The sequence below is a fragment of the Rhinatrema bivittatum genome, chromosome 5 (assembly GCF_901001135.1).
Source record: "Rhinatrema bivittatum chromosome 5, aRhiBiv1.1, whole genome shotgun sequence".
NCBI lineage: Eukaryota > Metazoa > Chordata > Amphibia > Gymnophiona > Rhinatrematidae > Rhinatrema > Rhinatrema bivittatum.
The window spans coordinates 49,950,307-49,974,314 of NC_042619.1; the positions used below are offsets into that span (position 1 = coordinate 49,950,307).

Genomic DNA, 24,008 nt, shown 5'->3' on the forward strand with positions numbered 1-24,008 from the left:
TTCTTGGAGCTCTAAAATGTGAATGACTCTCCACCATAAACCATGTTGTCTTTCATACACTTTGTTTTTTTCCTGCCATCATGTGACTTTCTTCTTCCTTTTAAATCAGTGTTCCTCTCCATAAAGTTTTGAAAATTAGAGAAGAGCATCTTAGTGGTAAGAGCGCGGAAAACTAGAGTTAAAATCTTGTGTCTCCCACCGACACTCTTTTTGACCTTAGACAAGTCATTTTATCTCCCATTGCTGCAGGTATCCACTTAGAGGTGAATTTTTGTCAAAAGTTGTGCACATAAAAATTAGCACTTATGTATGTAAATTAGCGCATACACGAGTATATGCTATTTTTGAAACCTCAAAATACATGTGTAAATCAGGGTCCACAAATAAATTTACACATATAAAAAAGGGGCGGGCCAGGGTGTTCTAAGGAGGGGCCAAAATGTATGCGAGTCTGTTCCTATTTTATAAGCATTATGTGTATATATGTGTATATACATCTCCTGTATATAACCAGTGTACAACATCTGTATATATATCCAGTGTACAACTTCTGTATATAACCATTGTACATATTTCTTCCTCGAATCCCTATTCACATTTTATCCCCATGTATCTGTTTGCACCCTCCCCCTGCCCCCCCTTTGTATCGACCCCCCCCCCCCCCTCATCCCTCCCCAGTTACTTAGTTATTTGTTCTGTTACTGCGTTTTACGTTATACACCGTTCTCTGTAAAGGCTATGCCTATATACTTTCTGTTGTAAGTTACTTGTGAACCGGCACGATGTGCAAACGGTTGCCGGTATATAAAATTAAATAAATAAATAAATAAATAAATGTGTATGTTAATGTGGCACCTTGCTCATGTATATTTACTCCTGCTCAATATCTGGAGTAAGTCATCATTAACATCTTAAAAGTGAAAAAATGACTGGGTGAGGGGTCTGGGTGAAATGGGGGGGACTTCAGGCTGAAGAGTCTGCCTAACATTTAAAAACAGTTGAGTAAATAGGGTATGTCTACCTGATAAACGGCCTAAATGGGCGTAAAACTGCCCACAACACCTGGGAAAACTAACAGTGCTGCTGCTTTCCCACTTGCATCAAGTCAAAATAGCTTTCTGTGCAGAGCTGCAGTCCCATATGTCCATGGCCAAAAGCTCAAAACCTGCATGAGAGAGAGAGTATCTTTGTGTGTAAAAGAGTTGCTGTGGGTGAGAGAGAAAGAGAGCCGGTGAGTGAGCATGAGAGTGAATGTGTGTGTTAGACCATGTGTATTTTTGTTTGGTAAATTTTTAAAAATAATATGTTTTTAATTATTGGATGTTCTATAAATATTCTTCTTATTAGTATGGTTGATATTTTATATTTCTTGATTTTTTTGTTTGTTATTTTATGAGAAATGGTGGTGTTTTCTGTTTTTCTGTTGTTGGATGGCATACGGAATCTGGCTTGTTGCCTGTTTCCAGTTCCGATTTTTTCTGCATGTTTCTCTTTATGGTCTGTTAATTAGATTTGGCAAGGGTCTATCTGTGTTCTGCATGTGTGACCAAGGTGAGGTATTCTGCTAGCTTATGTTTCTGTCTTGGGATCAGTAACAGCCTGACTTGTTCTGTTTTCCCAATAGGTGTATTTGTGTTTCAGGGCCTGGTGTAATATTTCCAGTGCTGCCTCTTTCTACGTAGGATACTAACTTTTGAATCCTTGGAGTTGTGCTGTTACTCTGTGATAAGTTTGCTATATAGGTTGGAAGTTTCTTTGTTAGAGTTTTGTGTTACTTCATAACGTCTCTGACAGTGGAAGGTGTTTGTGCTGCTGCTAGTGAGGTGACAACAGCAAGTTCTAGGTCTGTTGTTGGGGGACTTTCTATGGCTGCAGATTGTGTTACAGAACTGGAGATGTAGGATTTATATTGAGAATCTGCCCTTCTTGCATAGATTTTAGACTTCACGCTCATATCCATATAGAAGAATTAGTTGAATGAGGCTATCATATAATTTTAATAATTGTTTTACTGTGAGATTGAAACTGGCCATTTGTTTTTTCTAATTTCGCAGAAGGACCTTGGGACTTTTTCTTATTTTATTTTTTATAGCCAATTTAATGGCAGATGTGTGTAAATGTCATGTTGGCTTCCCCCCTCCATACTTGGCTTGTCGCCCCCCTGTTGTCACCCCCAAATACTTCTGTCTAGAATCACTACTGCCACTGTGGTCCACCCCCTTCCAACGTGGCCTATGGGCTGAAGTGCTTCTTCCTCTCTTCTCTTACTTATGCCCTCCTCCCCACTACTGCTCCACAAGCCAGGCCTCAAACCCCTCGCCCTCTATTGAGGGTGAAACAGTTGATCTGAACAGTGCAGGAGGGAGAGTTGCTGACAGTTGCAGGAGCAGGTTAAAAGTGCCAGAATGCTAGTGCTGTACTCCTGTCCAGGGGCAGCTCAAGCCTGAGGCCGGGGATGAGATGGCGCTCCCCCGCCCCCGCAAATGCAGGTCAGATCACCAAGATGGCCCTAAGAAGGAGGGAGGCAAGAGTCCCCTTGCAGTTTGTCCCTTTCGATGATTTGAAATGCTGTGGGAGTGGGCAGGCAGAGGTCAGAGTTCCCAGGTAAGAATGTCAGTGATAATATTTCTAGGAAGCTGGGAACCCTATCATCTGCTTCCCAACCTTCCCAAGTATTTGCATCCTGGGAACGTGGGAGATAAGTGAATGGCAAGGGTCTGTGCTTAGCGCACTCTCTCTCAGGGCTAGTGCAAGAGTATTAGGTGCTCTGCAAATGTGACAGCTTTGCACCCATCCCCCCAGCTCTCACCACGCACACAATTTAAAGTTATGCATTTATAATAAGATTTTCTATGAAAAAAAAGACATTCAAAGTATAGTTTTCCAATGTAAAAATATCACTTACATCAACATGGATATTATATTTACATGCAGTGTTCTGGTGACCATGAGGAAACCCTGCAAAAAAAGACACTTGGACCCATAGGTGTATTGTAAAGTGTGTTGTTGGGTTTGGGCATGGCCCCCAGAAAGACATGAATAAACTGAAGTACAATATATTAAACCTCCCATTCTAAAATGTCACTAAATGCCAGTACTCAAACAGTAAGAACCCTACGCATGAATATGCAACACTGCAAATATTACACCAGGCCCTAAAACACCAATACTATTAAGGAAAAGAGAACAAGCCAGGCTGCTATAGATCCCTACACAGAAACTACACAGTAGCAGAATACCTCACCACCATCACACACTAGAACATAAACAGACCCTCGCCAAAAACAGAATAAAGTAACCATAAAGTATAAAGGTAAATGCCCAGACAAAAACTGTACTGAAAACTGAAAAAAGCCAGATTCTGTATGTAATGCATCAGTGGAAAAAAGAATCATCAGTGGAAAAAAGAATCCTCATAAAACAATAAAATCAGAAAATCTAAAACCATAATAATAAGACCATCCTAATAAAAAAAATACATATTTCAAGACAGCTGTTGAATAGAATACCATTATATAATATAATTCATATACAAATTTTTAAAAAGTTTGCAAAATCCAATAAAATATTTCAAAATAGCAGATACATCAAATAACATCCAATAATCATTAAAACTAATAAGGATTTTAAAAACCTCCTAATTTTCCATACCTGGGAACTTTTGATTTAGTCACCTTGAAATTGGCCTGGATTAGTGTAGGAAGGGGAGCTACACCAAACTTTGTCCACTCTCTTTCATAGACACACAGGGGCAGATTTTAAAAGCCCTGTGCGCCGGCGCGCCTTTTGTTGCATAGGCCGCCGGCGCACGCAAAGCCCCAGGATGCGCATAATTCCCTGGGCTTTGCTTGGGGGCGTGTCGGAGGGGTGTCGGGGGTGGCGCAGCATTCAGGGGCGTTCCGGGGGTGGGGCCGTGGGCGTTCCAGGGGCGTGGCTGAGGCCTCCGAACCAGCCCCCGGGCCGGGGAATGGCGCACCGGCAGCCTGCTGGTGTGTGCAAGTTACGCCTGCCTCGGGCAGGCGTAACTTTCTTAACAAAGGTAGGGGGGACCGAAAAAAAAGTTCCCTCCCTCGGAGGGAACAGAGGCAGGCTTCTTGGCTCAGCGCGCGCAGGTTGCACTATTGTGCACTCCCCCTGCGTGCGCCGACCCTGGATTTTATAACATGCGTGCGGCATACATATACATACGCATTCAGTCACATACACATGCTCGCTCACACTCTCTCATATGCTCATACCCACACACACACACACACACTCCAACTCTTTCACATGCTCACATGCATTCTTCCTCACACTTTCTCACATGCTCACACAAACATGCTTGCTCATACTCTCTCACATGCTCCCTTCTATTCCCTCACTCAACCTCTTCTCTTCCTTTCCTCGTTATTCGCTTATCCCACTTTCCCTTTCTTCCCCTCTAACTCACTTAGCCTCCTTTGCTTCCCTTCCCTTCCATCCCATATCATTCACTTAACCCGTTTTCCATGCCATTCTTTCTCACTCAGCCCTCCCCCACTCACACCCCCACCTCTTCTCTTTCACCTCAATCACCGTGTCTCTTTCCTCCTTATCTTAGGGGCCTGGAATCTCGCAGGCACGTCAAAATCTCATGCTACTGGCTCGAGGGCGAGTCTTCCAGCCCGCAGGCCTGGGATCCCGTAGGGCATGTCATAATCCCGTGCTGCTGTCGCTAATGGCTTTCTGCCCATGGGGCTTGGGATCCTCATGGGCAATTCATAGTCCTGGTCTGGCATGTCAGACCTCTGTGCCACATGCGTTAGGTTTGTCTTTTTTGCTGGCGGGGCCCAAGATCCCCATAGGCATGCCATTATATGGGGCAGCTGGCAATTTTTTTCCATCTGGGTGTGGATGCAGAGTGAAGTGGCCACCACAGGTGTATTTTGAGGGGCACTTTTTGCCACTCTAAAATTTTGCTGCCTAAGGCCACCGCTTCACCCTGCCTCATGATAGAACCTCCCCTGCTCCTGTCGGCCTAATCAAGCTACGAGAGAGTAAATATATATAAGCTTATAAGGTGGCAATAATGAAAAAAAGGATGCTGTGTCACTGAAAGTGAGTACAAATTCTTGCAAGTCAGAGAAAAAAAGAAATGTTTTTCTGCTTCAGAGCTTCATATAAATATACCTGCAAAAATTCCGTGGATTGCAGGTATTAATTATGTAAGAAAAGTGAAGCTAATTTAATTTATAAAAAAAATGTCGGAATCCTTGCAAGTCTGAGAGGGTTAACTACTAATCTAAGAGGAAAAATAAGGTCTCCGAAGATTAGATAAGATCAGAAGATGGAAAAAGTTTGAGATTGCAGGAATTCTTGCAGGTCTGAGGGAGTTAACTGCAATTATAAATGAAAAATAACTGAAATTATAATGCAGAAGATGAAATTGTCAAACTAATAGCTAGATTCATCAACATGCTATAATGCTCGCATGAATAATGCCTGCAATAAGGAAAAGGGGCATGGCTGTGATAATTTTAGAGTTACCACACCGCGCACATAGCTATTCTATTGCAATGTGCATTAAATTTATCGCACCCGCAATATTTTCACAGAGAGAGAAACACTCTTTATAAGGCTATCAAGGCAATCAACTATTTATATCATTATAAAAATAGTGATAGTACCCTAGTATGGATTCCATCAAGCTACGGCAAGAGAACGCTGTAGAAATCTCATCTTTGTGTACCTTTCATCACTCCAAATCACATCAAATCTTCACTGATGTGTAAAATGCTGTTCGTACATCTCACTGTGCATGTCAAACCGGCCCCAAAACCCTAGACCACCACCAAAACCTCATCTCAGGTTACTAGCTGGCCCTCCTATAGTGGTATAAATAGTTGACCACTGTGGCCCAGATTTTAAAAGCCCTACAAGCGCCAGGCCTATTTTAAAAAGGCCCGGCCACGCGCGTAAAGCCCAGGGACACGAGTAAGTCCCGGGGCTTCGGAAAAGGGGCGGGGTGGGTTCAGAGGCTCCCGGCACAGTGGCCATTTGCCGCTGTGCTGGGGGATCGCGTGCAGGCACACGCAACCTGTGCCGGCCCCGAGATAGGAGCAACAGGTATAATAAAAATTTGGAGGGGGGGTTTAGGGAAGGGGAAGGGAGGTTAGTTTAGAGCGTTGGGAACAGGGGAAGGCCACGGCCGTCAGCATGCCCAAGTTGCCCTAATGTGCACCCTCTTGCGCGCACTGACCCCCGCTTTTAAAACATGCACACACTGGCACTCGCATGTTATAAAATTGCGCGTCCATGTGTGCACGCCGGGTAGCGTGCGCTCATAGGTTTGAAAATCTACCCCTATGAATGCCACCCCAGAGGTTGTCTTTCTCCCTCTATCTCTGAATACCGCATGTGTTATAAATTAGAAATAAGCAGATAAGGTACTGTTTCATGCTTAGGAGGTAATTTTCAAAGGAGTCACATGTTTAATTGTAACATACTATTGTAGCAATTTTCAAAATCCATTTACATGCATAAGTGCACTTACATGTATATTGACAGTTCAATAGCATATAGTGTAGCACTTTGCCAAAGCACACTAACATAAGTAAATGCATTTACACATGTAAAACCCACGTTTATGCATGTAAATACTTTTGAAAATCAGGCCTAAACCACCAAGAAGTGTGCCAGAATGGAACCTAAAGTGATGTTGCAGATAGAAAAGGCCGCACAGAAAGAAGTCAGCATCGCAAGGAGCTCAACAGGTCTATTACTACAAGGGAGAGCAAAAGAAAGGCAGGAAGACAGAGAAAAATGAAGGAGGGGAGGTAAGAAAGAGTCCCAGGAAGCAAGAGGAGAGATCTTGAAGCTCCAAGAGAAAAGCAAGAATGTATTTGGTTAGGGCCATTCTGTGTGACCTAGGTGATGGATTCTGTTACCTTGAAGTTTCTGTTAAGAGATATACAGCAGTTTAGATTGTATTTCCCCAATAAAAGGAGTAGTGGTGTTCTACAGGCTGGTGTAATATTTGCAATGCCGCCTTTTCAAAGACCACTCCAGATACTTCAAAATACTGCAGCCAGAATACTGACGGGAAAAAAGAGGAGGGACCATATAACCGAAACTCTAGCAGACTTACATTGGTTACCCATCGAATACAGGATAAAATACAAGGCCTTATGCACCATACACAAACTAATATATGATAAAGAAGCAGACTGGCTAAACACAGCCTTACGAGTACACGTTCCACAAAGAAACCTCCGCTCAGCAAACAAAGCACTACTAACAATCGCTTCAGTAAAGTCAGCAAAATTAACCCACGTGAGAGAAAGGGATTTATCATTGGCTGGGCCCATACTATGGAGCACAATGCCCCCTGAACTCAGATTACAGAATAATCTCAAAACTTTTAAGAAAAATTTAAAAACATGGCTCTTTAAAAAAGCCTTCACTAAAGAGTGTGGAGGGTAGAGAATGAAAGTACAGGGTAATGCAGTTGAGAATGAATTTACTCAATCCTACATTTAAGAAGTAATATCTCAAAGAGATAGTAACTCAATAATATACCTGGACTTGACCAACATTACTCAAATAATGATTTTATTTATGAAATTGTAACCTAACTTTATTGGCACCTTTTAGAATGTACGATATCCTACATTTACTTACCGTAGTCTATGTGCCTATTTGTAAACCGTTGCGATGGTATATAACTTAGCGACTGTATAGAAAAGTTTTTAAATAAATTAAAAATAAATAATGCCTCATTTACTAGGTTTTTCTCTCATGGGAGAAAAGCCTTCGTAAATCAGGCCCATAGATCGTTTCTGTTTGAGTCCTAGGAGTTAGTGATGGTATGGTAGGCTTTCTATATAGGTCCTTAGTGTCTTTTGTTGGGTTTTTACTTCACAAAGTCCCTTTTAGTGGCGAGAGTTTGTGTTTCTGTTGCTGTTACTGAGGTGACATCAGAATTAAAGGTTTTTTGGAATTATGAGTGGTAAGGGAAACTTTCTCCTCTGTATGCTTTGTTGAAGGTATTTCTGTACGCACATGGCATTTTTACAGAACTGGAATTCTGTCCTAGACTATATCAACCCCAGACTTCATTGGTGGTGTTCACGTTTCCTGTGGGGAGTAGAGCATGTCCCCATCCATGCCTAGGCCTAAATTTGTAGCTGGGGGAGCTGTAAGTGAGGATTGGATAGGGATGACACTGGGTGAGGAGAGCAGGGAGATATCCTGGAAGAAGCTACAGATGGTGTCACCAGTGAAGCTGATATTTTTCACAAGGGTGGGGGGAGGTGCTGCCAGTTTCAATGTTTGCACAGTGGGGCTGGCTAACCTTGAGTCGGCCCTGTGCCTGCCTTAAATTTTCGGCCGTCTCTCTTCTCTTTGCTAAGTGAGAGGTCCCAGCTTCAAACATTAGGGGACACGTGATGGTCTGTGGAGGAGAGTGTGCTTCACATTTGAAGTTCCAAAAAGCGTCTACCTCCAGAGAGAATGGGTGCTCCATGCAGTGTAATGTCTTCCATAGTGAAAAAATAAACTCTACTGTCCATTACTGGTAAGTAAGTTGTTTTGTAAAAAGTTTCTTATTCCCAGAAAAAGGTCTGGTGCTTAATTAAGAAGCCCAATATTCACAGCTAGTTAGCCAGATAAGTAGCGACTTTTACGGCTAAGTGGCAGCCGCTGTATGTCTGGGTGCATTCAGCGACCACCAGTTCAACGGATTTATCTGGCTAAGTAGACATTTATTTATTTGATAGCTGGATCGGGGTGGATCAGGGTGGCACTGCTTATCTAGTCAACAGGGCTGAATAAGTAGCAATATTCGTTAAGTTAACTGGATGACTTAGACATGCCATAGAACATTTCTACATTTCTAAATTAGCCAGATATAACTTACCCAGCTAAGTGGTGATTTTTATGGGAATATTCAGCAGCATAAGCCGTGCTGCTTGAATATCCTCTGTCAGGTAGAAGGATAAATCTCATCCGGTCGACCTATGATATTTTATCATGCATCTTGTACACTTCGTAGCTAATAAGGTCGAGATACATGTGAAGAAATGATTGTAAATGCAATGTCATGTTCAGTGCAATGATTTTCTCTCCTTTATTTCAGGAGGGAATCCCAAGGGGAGATTTGCCCTTGGCTTGGTACAGAATGAGTGGAAGGTGTACATAAAGAGACCTCTAGATCGGGAAGAGCAGGACATTTATTTTCTTAATATTACTGCAACTGATGGACTTTTTGTAACGCAGACGTTGGTGGAAGTGTCTGTTGCTGATGTTAATGATAATAGCCCCATCTGCGATCAGGTTAGCAGGCAGATCCCGTTTTCTCTCTAATAAAGCATTTTTTTCTGTATTCCCTTCCTTCCCCTTTTTTGTTAATTACTTTATTTTTTTTTTTTTATTTGGTGAGATTCCCATGTTCTTCTTTTATTTCGGTGCCACTCATTATATACACTCAGTTAAAAGGATGGCGAGTCTGGGGGTCATTTACAGTATAGATAGTAAGTGGAGACTCAAAGCAGAAGACTAGCAGTTGTGGAAAGCCACATGGAATTATTACGATTAGGAGATCAATCATGTTCCAGCACCACAACATTTATTTCTAAGACTACGACAGTTCACGTATGGATGTTTCCAAAGATCAAATACAGCCATGACAATTTTGTTATTTTATATTGAAAAAATATATACCCGCGGGGAAAACACAGTGACCTTCAGAAATAAGATTTACCTCAGCCACTTGCTTTGACATATGAGGAAGGCACCTGGTCTCAAAGCTCATGTCCAACATTGTCTTTGAATAAACTTTATTGGTTTAATAAAAGGCATCACAGCCTGCAAAGAATCTACTTAACACCATGACCAGTACAGACACCAGAACTATGCATTGTCTGCATCCTTGAGAAATATATTACGGTATTCGCTTGGTCAGTATTCTTGGCTAGGATGAATATTTTTCTATTGGAAGCCTCAATTTTTTTTTCCAGATTTGGAACTGATCTCTCTATATATACATAGGAATGAATTATTCTTGCTGGTCATGAGCAAAAGGCAGCTATTTCTCTAGCTTGTGAGAGGTAGAAATTACGAATTCATTCTGAACATCCCTTTCTTCATGGATAAACTGAAATTTATATCCAGTGGGCAACCATTACATATTTATGCATAGTTGAATTTCATTTTGTTTTAAAAGCTGTTAAATTAGCAGTTCATACAGATTTTTCTAGCTGATTTGGTTTGCTGTAAATGCATCTTGGTGATACTATGAGGTACTGTAAAAGCAAATGACCATGAGATCAATCAAATATAATAGACCAAAAAGGGTTAATTGTATCATTGCAATCTGTTGGTCAACATCCTAAAACAGAAAGATGTAGTTTATACTTTCTGGAAATGTGTTTCTTGCATCTATAAAGATTTTATAAGATGTTGCTTAGTCACCAGTGCCATATACATACAATTTTACAATATACTGTATGTAGGCTCAATAACCATAATAATTTTCCATACCATGAATAGCACTGATAGAAGATTAGGAAAATCCTATTTTTACCAGTGAACTGATATAAATTGACAGTCTCACTACTACTATACATTATACATCGGTCTATCAGATAGGGTTTGCGTGCCATGCAAATGGTAAAAAATTCCACTGATGGGTATTTCCAGAAGTCAACATATAACGCCAATTTTGAGAGAATTTCATGGGCTCCCTATCAAATGGAGAAATAAATTCAGACTTATGACCATAGCTTTCAAATTTTTACATGATCTTTCCTCCTGGGCCTTGAGTGATTTGTTAAGATCATCTATTCTTGCCCATGCCTTACGGTCCACACAATCTAATTTGTTAGAGGTTCCATCTGTAAGAAACTTCAAGCTAGCTAGAACTAGAGGGCATGCTTTTTCTGTAGTTGCTCCCAGGGAATGGAACAAAATTCTACAGGAGGTGAAGCAGCTAGAGGAGTTAAGAGACTTTAGAAAAGCTTTGAAGGCAGTCTTTTTCCAGATAGCATTTGGATGATGCTTCTGTCTTAACTTGCAGCTTATTTGTAATGATTTTAAGTGTTTGATTGTTATTTTATTTTATATATATTTTTATTGTTTGTCTTTTAAATTTATGATTGTTAATTGTAATCCGCACAGAACTATTGTATGGAGACAGCGGAATAAAATAATTTTTAAATAAATAAATAAATACCACTACTACTACTACTACTCATTTCTATAGTGCTACTCGACATGCAGCACTGTACAACAACATATAAGAGACAGCCTCTGTTCAGTAGAGCTTACAGTCAAATCAAGACAAACATACAGGCAAAAGAGACTTTGGTAGCTTCATTTGTTGAGAAAATGATTAAAATCAATAAAGCTGTAAGCGGGATAATCAGGAGTTAAGAAATATAGGAACATATTCATAGAACACCTTGGAGTGATTTCCTTCACTAGTTCAGTACCTTAAATCTAAACTAGCTCAGTACCATGGCTCCATTGCACCTTAGAATGAAATAGAGATACCACCTGCATCTGAAAGATGAAATTTGGTTGTGGCTCTTTGATGCACCACATCTTTTCTGTAATTAATGTGAAACAATATTGCATGCCTCAGATCTGAAGATTTCAAGCGTAGGTTAGGCAATTATTTTCTCCAGTAAAAATGTGTATTTTTATCTGATTCAAAAGAATGAAAGGCTGAGTCAGCTATACCGCAATTTAAACATGGGTTTTACTGGTTTGCACAGATGTTACAGTCAGATTCCTTAGCCACAGTTGTGTCCCACTAACCTTCACTAAATTTGCTATTGTACATAATAATTTATATATTCATAAAGAGATTCAAAGTGCCTGATGTATTAAAGGATTTTTCCCATCTGTTTATGGGGAAAACACTTAGTACGTAGACCCTTAACTGTAGATAATGAAAGATTATCATCAAAGCTGCTGATTATTCACAGATTTCAACATAAAATAAAAGTTGCTGACAGTCTAAAGTTGTATCATCTGGCTTTCTTCTTAGGTTTCATACACAGCCTCATTCCCAGAAGATATTCCAGTCAACAGAGCCATCCTTAAGATTGGTGCTAGAGATGCAGATATTGGGACCAATGCTGAAATTCAGTATTCACTACATGGACTTGGAGCAGACCATTTCTTTGTTGATTCTGAAAATGGTAATGTGACATGCTATATATTATGTCTGCGTACATTATAGTAGTGGTGGGTCCAGATTTCCTGGTCCTGATATCCATGCATTTCATAGTAGAATTTCAAATACTCTTTGGATCTCAATTCCAGTTCTCGGCGGCTAGTTCTTGCAGTGTTTTTTTGAGCAGCCCTTAGATTTGTTCTGGTGTCTCTAGCCCCAGTGGTTTATAAACTTTCAAAGCCTTAGCCCAGTTGTCAAACTTGAATCTGTTTTCTTGCGCTTGCATCTTGGTACGATAAGATTAGGCACAGAACAGAGGATACCACAGTTAATAAGGACCGTAAGACCCATCTAGTCAGCTCGATTTGCTTCATTTTGCAGTGCCGTAGACCCAAGTTGATCTCTGGCTTTCTCTTCACAACTAATTATTCTCTGTGCCTGTCCAAGGTGTTACCAAATTCTGTTATTGTTGCTGCCTCCACTACCTCCCTTGGGAAATTAGTTCATGCATCCACCACCTTTTCTATGAAGAAATATTTTCTAATGTTTCTTAGTTTGTCTGCTTTGAGCTGTTCTATCATGACCTTTTGTTCTAGAAATGTAAGTATGTAATATGATCCCAGCTCATTATGTGTATTCTATATTTAATTTATCATTTATCTCTGCTTTCTAGGAACTAAAAATTACATTGTAATTTATACCAAATATGCACTGTAACTAAACAGCAATTCCTGGTTAGGCTCATGAAGACTATTTTTTATTTTATTTTTTGTCAAAATCATTTTTATTAGTGGTAACATGCATTTGCAGATACAACACTCCCCATGGGAGTCCACCAGTATCAACCAAGAACAACTGTGTGGAAACCAAGATAAGCAAAAACTGGAGGACAGCCCCCACACATTAATTGCCTCTACAAGCATGTCCCCTTTTACATTTTCTGAACTGCATTACCCCTAAAGAGCAGGGGCACAAGCATCCTAATCTGCATACATACCACACTCAAACCCAAACATTCACACAACTCGCATACCCCCCCCCCCCTTCCCTCCTGTCAAGGCAGTATATTATGAATTGTCAAAAAACCTATGACACCTGGCGTGCCATCCATATTCTGGCCATTCGCTAACCATATCATATAGTGACCAGTCTAGACGTACTCGCTTGTCCTAGTGGGCTGAGGAGAACTGAGCAGGGTGAGGTAGCGCTAGTTCTGCCATGTAGTGCTATAGCTAGTAGCCGATAGGTGAGCCTGGATATCCCGAGGCAGAAGAGCAAAGCAGTTAGCCCAATAGGCACAATATTGCTTGTCAAAAGGTCGGGACGATGTGAGAGCAGCCAGTCTTTCCATCTGCATAGATGACGCAAGCTTGTAGTACCAGAACCGCAGTGTGGGCTGCACTATTGACTCGATCCACGAAGTCATTATCGTTCGGCACGCTGATAAAACTGCAGTATGGCCAAATCTGCCAGCAGCAACAGTATATTGTGACATACTGCCTCGCAGGCGACAGGAGAAGCCTGCCCGACCGCGAGATGGAGGTAGCTAAACATTGAGTGCAAGAACTCCACTCCAGAACCCCCTAAGGGTGGAGCATTGAAACAATCGGTGCGCTAGTGTGCCAAGGTCTCCACCACATTTTATACACAGTGCCGAAGGTAGGCATCCCATACGATAGCGACGAACGTCATCACATATGACATGATGTAGATTCCTGAATTGAAGCTCGCGTAGTGTGAGATCCCGTAAAGTCGTATGCAAATTCCCAAAACAGTGAAGTATATAGGCGGAGGTGATGTCTTCCCCCCAAGCCTCAGCCCAATATCTTGCCAAAGAATGGGTGTGGCGAGGCTCACGATATTCCTTGCCCAGACCACTCCATCCCCTAATAGAGTTCTTGAGTAACGCAATATCAAAGAATCGTTGGGCGAAGGCCGACTTCCAGCGAAAGATCTCCTCCATCCAGTAAAGCGATTGGAGGTAGTGACACACTTGGAGGTAGGCGAAGAAATGCTTAGATGGAATTTGATAGTCCCGGACCAATGACGCGAAGTCCACCACTGTAGGAGCATCCTTAAGGTAGAAGTGAAAAATAAATGGTAGGCCTCGTTGGAGCCAATCGTTAAAGACAGCATAGTTATCCAGGCCTGGTGGAAACCTCTTGTTGCCCAAGAGCGGCAAAAACAGTGACATAATACCGTTCAGGCCCCCTTGTTGTCTGAACCAACGCCATGCCTGATGGCAAGGCTGAATAAGTGCTTTAGGAATATCTAAAGTACGGTAAGAAACATTGTCAGCCTGCACCAAGTTTTTTCGGAGACCAGGGGACACTATTTTTATTTAATGCATGCATAAAGCTTAAGAGTAGGAGCTGCGGAAGGAGTCAGGGTGGCTGCAGCTGTAGGACGCTGAGTCTCACTGCTCTGCCTCCTAACATTTCCTTCTAAATATTTCATCTAATTTATTTTTGAAAATGCCCCACAAGAGGAAGGGAAAGGTCAGAGTCTATCCTCCTGACCAACCTGGCCCGGCAGGGCAGCAATTTATGACCGACTTCGCGATACCAGGCGCTCAGGGGCTCCAAACGCCGCTGCAGAAATCCTGAGAGGAGCGGGATTCTTGCCAGGCGAGATCACTCTGAGCCCTCCTGATCCCCGGGGTCCGCTGTGCGGCTCTCCCCTCGCTGCTGTTGGCAGGACTGTGACTGCCGATCTGAGCTTGACCGGGCAGACACAGCATGGAGGAACCACAGACAACACAGGAGCTGGGTCAAGATTACTGGGACTTTCTCCTTCGGGAAATGGATGGGAGACTCCAGAGAGGGGGAACCTCGAAATGGGAGCCGACTTGCTAGGAACATCGGGCGTGAAGCCTAGACGGGAGGAGGTAGGAACTGATATTCTGGAGCCCTGGGAGTTAAAAAACTGGCGGAAATAACATTAGAGTCCCTTTGGGATCTAATGATGGTGAATGCCCGGACCCTCAGGGAGCAGTCTCAGCAGATGGGGAATATCGATAAAAGACTGGATTTGGTGGATAAAGAACAAAAAAGAAAATTCCAAGAACAAGCTGTGGTTATTCAGGATATTTCTGTTAAATTAAAACAGGTTCAAGATTTAAATACCTCTCTTATGAAAGACAGAATTATATCTCAAAGGAGAATTGAATCAATTGAAAATTACTTGCGGCATATGAATATAAGAGTGGTGAACTTTCCAAAAGTAATGGGAGAACCTGCAGTAGTGACTTTTAAGAGATACTTAGTTGAGATGCTAAAGATCCCTGTAGAAAAGTTACCTTCTTTGAAGAAAGTTTTGTTTTTACCTACTAGAAGAGAAGTTTCTCAAATACCTCTTGGGGATAATAGGGTTGACTTAGTAAACTTAACGGAGCATCTAGAAAAAACAAATATGGAAGTTATAGAAAGGGCAGTTCTCTTTGTTTCCTTTTTCATCGAGCCAGAAAGGGCACAGATGATGAAAGCATATTTTCAAAACATCAGTACTCCCTTTATGGGCGGTACAGTTAGGGTCTATCCAGACCTTTCCAGGACCACCCAACAGCGGAGGAAGATGTTTATAACAATGCGCCCTGAGGCCTTAGCCAAAGGGGCAAGTTTCCTGTTACAGTTTCCATGCAAATGTGTTATAAAGTTTGCTGGAAATACTTATATCTTTTTCATGCCTGAGCAACTGAGACAGTTCCTGGATGGGGGGACATAAGCCATGTTTAAAAGGGGTATATAGAAAGTAGAGGCCTAATCAGCAGCAATTTTAGAGGTTAAAATTTTCCTTTATTCTCCTCTATTTTTCCTTGATCCTTCTCCCCAATATTTTTCCAATGAAATGCAATTAAAATAGGATTTCACATATGTATTAGTTAATGCATGTGGATGTATGCATAATATCTTGAATGTTTGAGTTTCTGTATTTCCTTGCAAGTTTGTCTTGTTATATTATTTGAAAATTAATAAAATATAAATTAAAAAAAAAAAAGAGTAGGAATACACCTAAATTTTTTTTTTAAAAAGCTACCAATTCCATTTGTAAATAACAACTTTTGCTACTAAAAAGATCAGTTTTATGTGCCAAATTCTTTATCAGCAAGCCTATTCTGTATATACTAAATCTATGTAGTACTGCCTGACTACAAATTGTCCAGTGGTTTCATTCTGTATTAGAGCGGCAGAGATAACATATCACCCATTTTGTGTTACTTTTAGTGGCAGAAGTAATAACTAGAGAGCTTTGTCTACACTGTTCCTTTTAACACATTTTTTTTGTTTTGATCTCTTAATGAAAAAGAAAAATTGCTGTGTAAGACTTTATGTTAATAGGAAAAAATGTTTAATGTGCCTTTCAAGTGGACTGTTGGCTGTGTTGAAAAACATTAGTTGATTACCTCTGCTGTCATCTTTGGTGTATCTTGGTGATCAAAAAAATATGGAGTCGAACATATTTTCTTATTATTGTTATTATGAATATTATTACATCTTAATTCAAATATTCGTGGTGAAACATGTATCTGCCATATAGATGAGTTTAGTTGTACAAAGCACAGCTGAATTAGACGATCTCATTAGCACATTAGACTTTTTCTACTATTTCTCTCTCAATACCTCTCTGTACATTTATGTGTGTGTAGATAGATGGATAGGTACATATAAATACATATGAGAGCTGCTACTGTAATTGATTTGGGCACTAACAGGGTAATTTAAAAATGGCCCCCAAATGTCTGAAGTCCACATGTAGGAAATAAATGCAGGCTTCATCCCAAATATTCGGCTAAATCTGCTTCAAAAATGAACAGTTGTACGCAGAACCCTGCGCAGCAAAGGTGCACACATTTATTCTTGCTTGGAGCAGGCGTAAAGGTGCATGCAGGTATTTATATGCATCCTTTCAAAAATCAAAAGTATGCGCGTAAATGTTTTCTTCATGGACAAGCAGGAAAAACAGCCACACAAGTGGGGGTAACATCACCCAACAGCACCGGGACGGAAAAAAGAGCTTTCTCTCTCAGCTCCCCTAGACTAAAAGTCCTGTGAGCATGCGCATCCCCGTGCAAGCCTCTTCAGTTTTTCTTATCAGTTGTAGCAATTGGTTTTGAAAAATTCTTGCTCTTTCTCTTTGCCGTCACCAGATAATTTTGCAGTATTATGAGTTTTTTCGGTTAGTTTGTAGTTACTCTTCTACATTTTCTTTATTCTCTGTTTAAAAAAAAAAAATTTTTTTTCTCAAATGTCACCCAGATCGCATAAGAGCCCATTTAAATTATGTGAGAAATGCTGCCATAAGATATGGTATAGGATCTGTACAACTTGTGCCTTATGTGTCTAGGACCTGACCATGGTATCAGCAACTGGTGGCCCATGTTGGGAGAATGTCACCGAATATGCTTAAATACAGAAACATGAAGCTCAAATATGAGCTTTCATCAAATTCAGAAAAGGGAGCTTCCTCAAAAACCTTGATGCTCAGAAAAAGCCAATTCCTCTTCAAGAGCACATTCATGAAAGAGAAAATATGAATATTCAAAATCATCTGATAGAAATTGCAGAGGCAATAAATCGGCATTGATGTATTGTAATAAATCAGCAGTGTTCAGTGCTGGCTGTCAATAAACACCATGCCAAAGAATCCGACTCCAAGCATTCATCAGTGCCGTAAACATTGGGTCTATGCTCCTCAGCACCATGCATTACAGTTCCATGTATTATGGCATTAATCTTGGTGCCAGTCCCAGATATCAAATGTTCATTTCCATAATAGCTTTGGTGCACTAACATCATACAGGGCAGATAGTGTAAGCCTTCTAAAAAAACAACATTCCTCTTGCAAGTGAACCCCTCCAATCTTAGTACCAGATAATTTGTCTGGGTAAGTGCTACTGGAACATTCCATGCTCCCACTACCAAAGGCTTTTGTAAAAAAAATATGGGGGAAGACTTTGTAAAATGTGAATAGATAACCCTTTACCACCATCTTCTTCAGTAGGGGATTCTCATGTCCCTATCTTGGACAAACTAAGATTAGCATTTTCAATTCAAGTCAAGTGATCCCTTCTCAACTGTAGCATTCAACAAACAAGAATCAAACTATAGTAATTCCAGATTATGAAGAATCAGAGTATTCAGATCCTTCAGATTCATTATATTCAATGGAACAATCTGTTGAATTACTACCAGAAATTTCACTGGAAGCTCAGAGAAATGGTGGAAAATGTTCTTTTCTAACTTCAAGAGAATAATCAAGAGGTTGAAGATTTCCAAGGGATGTTAAGTTCTATTCAACCGCAAAAACAAATAAGAGCAGTGCCTGTATATAAAGCCTAGCAAGATCTTCAGGCTAAGATTTGAAAGAACACTTTATTGATATTACCAGTAGCAAAAAACATACATGTTAAATACAGAATGCCACAGAATCTGAGTCACACGAAGGTTCAGCTACCCCATGATTCCCTAGTAATAGAATCTGCAATGAGAAAATTTAGGAAGCTTAAAGCTTTTGGATCCATTCCACCAACAAAGGAATCAAGATTAATGGATTCCAATAGTAAGAAACAATTTCAAGCAGCCATGCTTCAATTTAGAATTGTAGCACATCAACTTGAAATGGTGCAATATCTGTATAACACTTTAGAAAAATACAGAAGCTTCTAATTCTCTTCAATGAAATGACCAGGACTAGCCCCCCCCTCCCCCCCAAGTGGATTACGGAGCTGCCATTCACAGCCAGCCTCAAGGGGAGGTGCTACACAGAAATGGTATCTCCCACTATGCTGGAAAAACCCAGTGTAGGAATCTATGGCCATCTAGTGGAGACCAGTAGGTCTCTACATAAGCATTAGTAACCTACCCAACATATACACAGATCTTTCCAAACAGAATTATTTTGAGAACCCACCAAAAAGTTTTGCCTAAAATAGTTTCTCCATTTAATCTAAACCAATTTATTAATCTTCCACTATTTTTCCCAAAACTTCATTCATTTGAAGAGAAAACTTGCGATACTTTGGACTACAGAAGAGTATGCTGTTTCCTTTTAGAAAGAACAAAACCATTTAGAAAATCATCTCAACTGTTTCTTTCAAATTCCTTCATCAGTCAAGGGTGTCCAGTTAAAAAGCAGACTCTGTCATAATGGCTTTCACAATGTATTTCTTTCTGTTTTTCGAAACTGAAAATCCCTCTTCCACAAAATATGACAGCATATACTGTAAACTAAGACTACTGCTTCTTCAGTAGCAAATTTAAATCAAGCTTCTGTTCAAGACATCTGTAAAGCAGCTACATGGATTACCATTCATACTTTCACTAAGTACTACTGTTAGGAACACGACTAGGCAATAAAGCAAGTATGGCCAGACAGTTCTTCAGAATTTGTTTCATTAACAGCTTCAACTTCCATTTCAACTACAAACTGCATATATGTAACAGGTGTTCTCCGCATAACAAATGAGCAGCATAACAAAAAACAACTGTACAATCCGCACACATACACACACACCTCTCTCAAAGTTGAAGCTCTGCCAGGGAATAACTGAAAACGCTCAAGTACACACGAAAATATGCATGAAATTGCTTTTGCGCATGCTTTTACATGTAACCCGACCCTCCCCCCTGGGAATTTTCAGAAGTGAATTTACGCACATAAAACTGAGTTTTATGTGCATAAATGCTTTTGAAAAGAAAGCCTAAGAGGCAAATTTTCAAAGCTTTTCCAATGAGTTCATTGTTAACCTGTGGGAAAAGCCCCTCTGAAAATCACCCCCTGTCCTCTTTGGGTAAAAGTAGCCACACCAGTCATGGGAGGAGAAGGGTACTTATAACTGTGACTTAAGAGGCAGGTTTCAGTCAGGGGTGGGAAGGGCAAGGAAATTTCTGCATATATATTTGCACCTGCTTTAAAGCCAGGCTATGAACCAAGAATAACACCTTGTCCCCACTGCTGAATATGCACGTGCAGGCCCGTGGGTGGAAGGTACCCGCAGATCTGCAAACACTATTTAAAAATTGCTCTCTGAATGAATTTATGTATGAGTTAAAGTTTATTATTTATTTATTTGTTATTCATTTACAGTATGAACATTTCATATTCTGCCTCTTCCCAAAGTTGGTCTCAAGCGGATTACAATAAATTTAAATGAACAGAGGCCTTAGAACAGCTTAAAGCTGAATCAGAACTTATAACTAGCATTCCATTGGGATCCAGCATAGGAAAACCCATTTGTGGCCGGTTGCGGCCCTGTTGTGTATAACACAGTCCCTCATTGGGCGTTCAGGAAGTTGGGCTGAAGATGTGGATCTTAGGGTAAGGTCTGGCTGAAAAGCCCCGCCTTAGCTTTTTTCCTGTAGCAAGGCCCCAGATGCAGTGCTAGTGGTTCTTCGTTTCAAATGTTTGGTGCATAACAGCTGAAAGCACAGAGTCTTGGGCAGGACACGCCGGCAGCAGTCAGGGGAGGAGAGGAAAGAAGAGCCTTTTTGGCAGACCAGAGTTCCCTTGAGGGTGTGTAAGGGGAGAGATGTTGAGAGAGGAATTCAGGGGCATGTTTATTCAAGTATTTGAAGACATAGCAGAGTTTAAATTTTCTACTGCTTTCTACTGGGAGCCAGTGAAGTTGACTTAAAGTGGGCTTGATATGAACAGTTGCTTTTCCACCTACCAAAATTCTCGTCTTAGTGCCTTGTAAGAGCTGGAGGCACTTTGAACTGTATTGTGAGATGCCGTTGCAGAGGGAATTACAATAATCGATTCAACTGGTGATTAATGCATGGATTACAGTAGCAAGATTATGCTTCTCAAGGAGATTACATAGTTGGTGGATCTGAAGCAGAAATATGAAGGAGGTCCTTATTGCTTTCTTGCCACTTCTTCTTCTCATGCTTCTCCAACCTGATGTTTAGAAAAGAAACATTTTTCATTTCTAAGTTCCCTGAAGGTTATTCTTTTTGACTCGAACTTTCTAGACCTTTGTAGTGAACATTTTTTAATTATAAAATACAGATTTCTCCTAGGACAAGCAGGATGGTAATCCTGACACAAGGGTGACATCATCAGATGGAGCCCGGCACGGAAAACTTCTGTCAAAGTTTCTAGAAACTTTGGCTGGCACACTGAGCATGCCCAGCTTCCCACTATCCCTGCATCCATGCGTGGTCTCTCTTCAGTCCTTTCTTTTCTGCAGAACTATCGTCTCATGGAGGTGGAGCTCGTGCTTAAACTAGTCTTTTCTTTGCGGAATATTTTTCTTTTTCACATCTTTTTTCCTGCGCTGGGTCTTCCTTCGGTCCCCTCTGGTTCTTTTCAGTCGGTTAGTACTTTTTTCTTCTCCCATATCCGCTGGTCGTTGTGCCCTCACGGTCCATGTGCCTCATGGCTGCCTCGGGCGTTCATCACTGCCCCCAGTGCCCCTGGACTGTGTCCTTAACGGATCCACATGAAATGTGCATCCTCTCCCTGGGGACGTAACACAATGTCCGCGGTTGCTAATTGTGTGCCCAGTTGACCCCGAAGGGCCGGCGGGCTAAAAATGGAGAAGGTATTCAGCTCATACAAGTCCAAGCCCTCTACACTGGCGTCAGCACTCTCGACACCTAGAGTCTGAGGGGAACCAATTGCCCTTGATCCCCCGGACACTACCCCTCCCCTGAAACTCTTGGATCAGGAGGCCTCCAGGGATTGGCCAGTCTCGGTGTCCTTGAAGTCCCGGACATCCGGGTCATCATCATTGTCCTCGGCATCGGGGAAAGACAGGGCTGAACATCATGGAAGATCCTGAAAACATGGGCAGCGGTCCTCGTCCGAGAATGGATCCGGGCCAGTGAGGACCATGGCGCTTGTCGCCCTGCCGCATAAGCTGCCTCGACAAAAGGAGACCCCCCCCCCCCCATCCTCCCTTGATGTCGGTGATCCGGGGCTGCCGCACCGATTCCGGTGATGGACATTGACCCTCCTCGGTGCCCCGAGGAGGAGTTGGGCCCAACCCTTCCCTCTCAGCCTCCGCTTTCATTGGAAGCCTTCGAGGTGTTGGAGCGTCAGGTGCACCTGGCGGTGGAGTGAGCTTTGCCTTCTCTGATTCCAGTGCCTTTGCCGACGCCTTCGAGGCCAGCTCCTGCACTGATGCCGGCACTCGTGCTGATGCCATCTGCGGTGACTGGGCTGAAACTGTTGTTGGACTGCCTCGACGTCCTCCTCTGTGTCCTCCCAGTGCAGTTGATGCTGGTGCCTTGTGATCCCTCTGTGTCCCATAGGGCTCAAAAGCACAAGGCATCTGAGTTGGTCCTCATCGGGGACTCTTCGGGCGATGAGGAGCCATCGATGCCATCTGTACCTCGAGGTCCCTTGGCGCCCCCTCTGGATCCCATGGTTTCTCAGAGCCTTACGGCGCCTGCACTTAAGGTCATGCCCGGGGCTCCACACCCCTCCTCTTCCAGTGGTCTCGAAGAGCCCGAGAGCCCTTATGACCTCTGGGGCCAGGATACCTCTGATGCCTCATTTGTGGACTCTGATGACCTTCCGTCAGATCCTTCCCCTTCGGAGGAATGGTGGCATTCCCCACTGGAGGACTTGACCTTCGCTGGGTTCGTCCGTGCAGTGGCCAAATCTTTCCCCTTCCAACTTATGACAGAAGAGGATGCCCGCCATAAAATGCTCAAGATCCTCCAGTTTGCTAACATTCCAAAGGAGGTCATAGCGGAGCCAGTGCATGAGATCTTTTGGGACCTGCTTCCCCGGTTATGGGAACACCCTGTCTCTGTTGCCCTGGTTAACCGGAAGGCCAGTGGGGTGTACGTAGTACAGCAGACTGTAGGCTTCAAAAAGTGCCAGCTCCCCAACCATTCGGTGGTGATTGAGTTGGCGCTTAAGAAGGCAAAGCGGTCAAAAACCCATACCCCATGCATCAGCCCCTTCAAGCAAAGACAACGGGCATGGGATGCCATGGGACAGAGGGTGTATCAGGGATCCATGCTAATAGCCGGGATTTTCTTCTGTCTCTTGTTCATGACCCAGTATACCCGCAACCTCTGGAAACAAGTCCAGGAGGTGGTGGACAGTCTGGCGCAACAGCACCAGGAAAAGCTCATGGCCCTCGTCCAGCAGGGCCTCAAATGTGGTAAGCATGAAGTGCGTGCTACCTATGATATCTATGAGATGGCAGGGCATGCAGCAGCAACAGCAGGTATTTCTGCCCTTTGTTTAGCCTGGCTTAGGGCCTCGGACCTTCGTCCTCAGGTCCAGGACTGGCTGGTGGAGTTGCCTTGCACTGTGGATAATCTTTTCGGTGACAAGGTCAATGATGTGGTTGCACAGTTAAAGGACTACCACGATACCCTCCAGCACTTGTCTGCCAGATCCTTGGTCTCACCAGGCTCTTCCAAGCAGTCGCTCCATACAGGACCGAGGAGACCTTTCTATAGGCCTAGAAAGTACCTCTCTCCAGCCCCCCGCTTTATGCCGCAGCAATTAAGCACCAGGAACAGATCCCATCAGCAGCGAGGCCCACAGCCAGCCCCCCAGGCCAGTCCCGCTACGCGATTTTGACTGGCAGCAAGGGAGCATATGCCAGTTATCTCTTCCTGTGCCAGGGGACTCCCCAGTCGGGGGCCTGCTCTCCTTTTTTGTGGACCGGTGGCCAACCGTGACATCGGCCTGAACGGTCCTGTCCGTCATCAGGCAGGGTTATCGGCTGAATCTCGTGGACACTGTCAGATTTTCCCCCAAGCCCACAGTGGGGTCCCGTCTCGCATCCAGAGCTGCTTCAAGAGGAACTCTTGGCCCTTCAAGTCAGAGCAGTGGAACCAGTTCGTCAGGGACAGCATTGTCGGGAGTTTTACTCCCGTTATTTTCTGCTTCCAAAGAAAAC

The 24,008-nt window shown here is 42.5% G+C and overlaps 1 protein-coding gene across 3 annotated transcripts in view; it reads left to right on the forward strand.

The window, feature by feature from the left end:
• Window positions 1-24,008, forward strand: part of FAT3 (FAT atypical cadherin 3) — a 1,056,928-nt gene that overhangs the window by 893,525 nt on the left and 139,395 nt on the right. For all 3 annotated transcript variants that reach the window (XM_029602305.1, XM_029602306.1, XM_029602307.1), the window contains exons 11-12: window positions 9,098-9,294; window positions 12,011-12,164. In XM_029602305.1, the coding sequence (XP_029458165.1) occupies window positions 9,098-9,294; window positions 12,011-12,164 (351 nt within the window). The remainder of the gene's footprint in view (window positions 1-9,097; window positions 9,295-12,010; window positions 12,165-24,008) is intronic.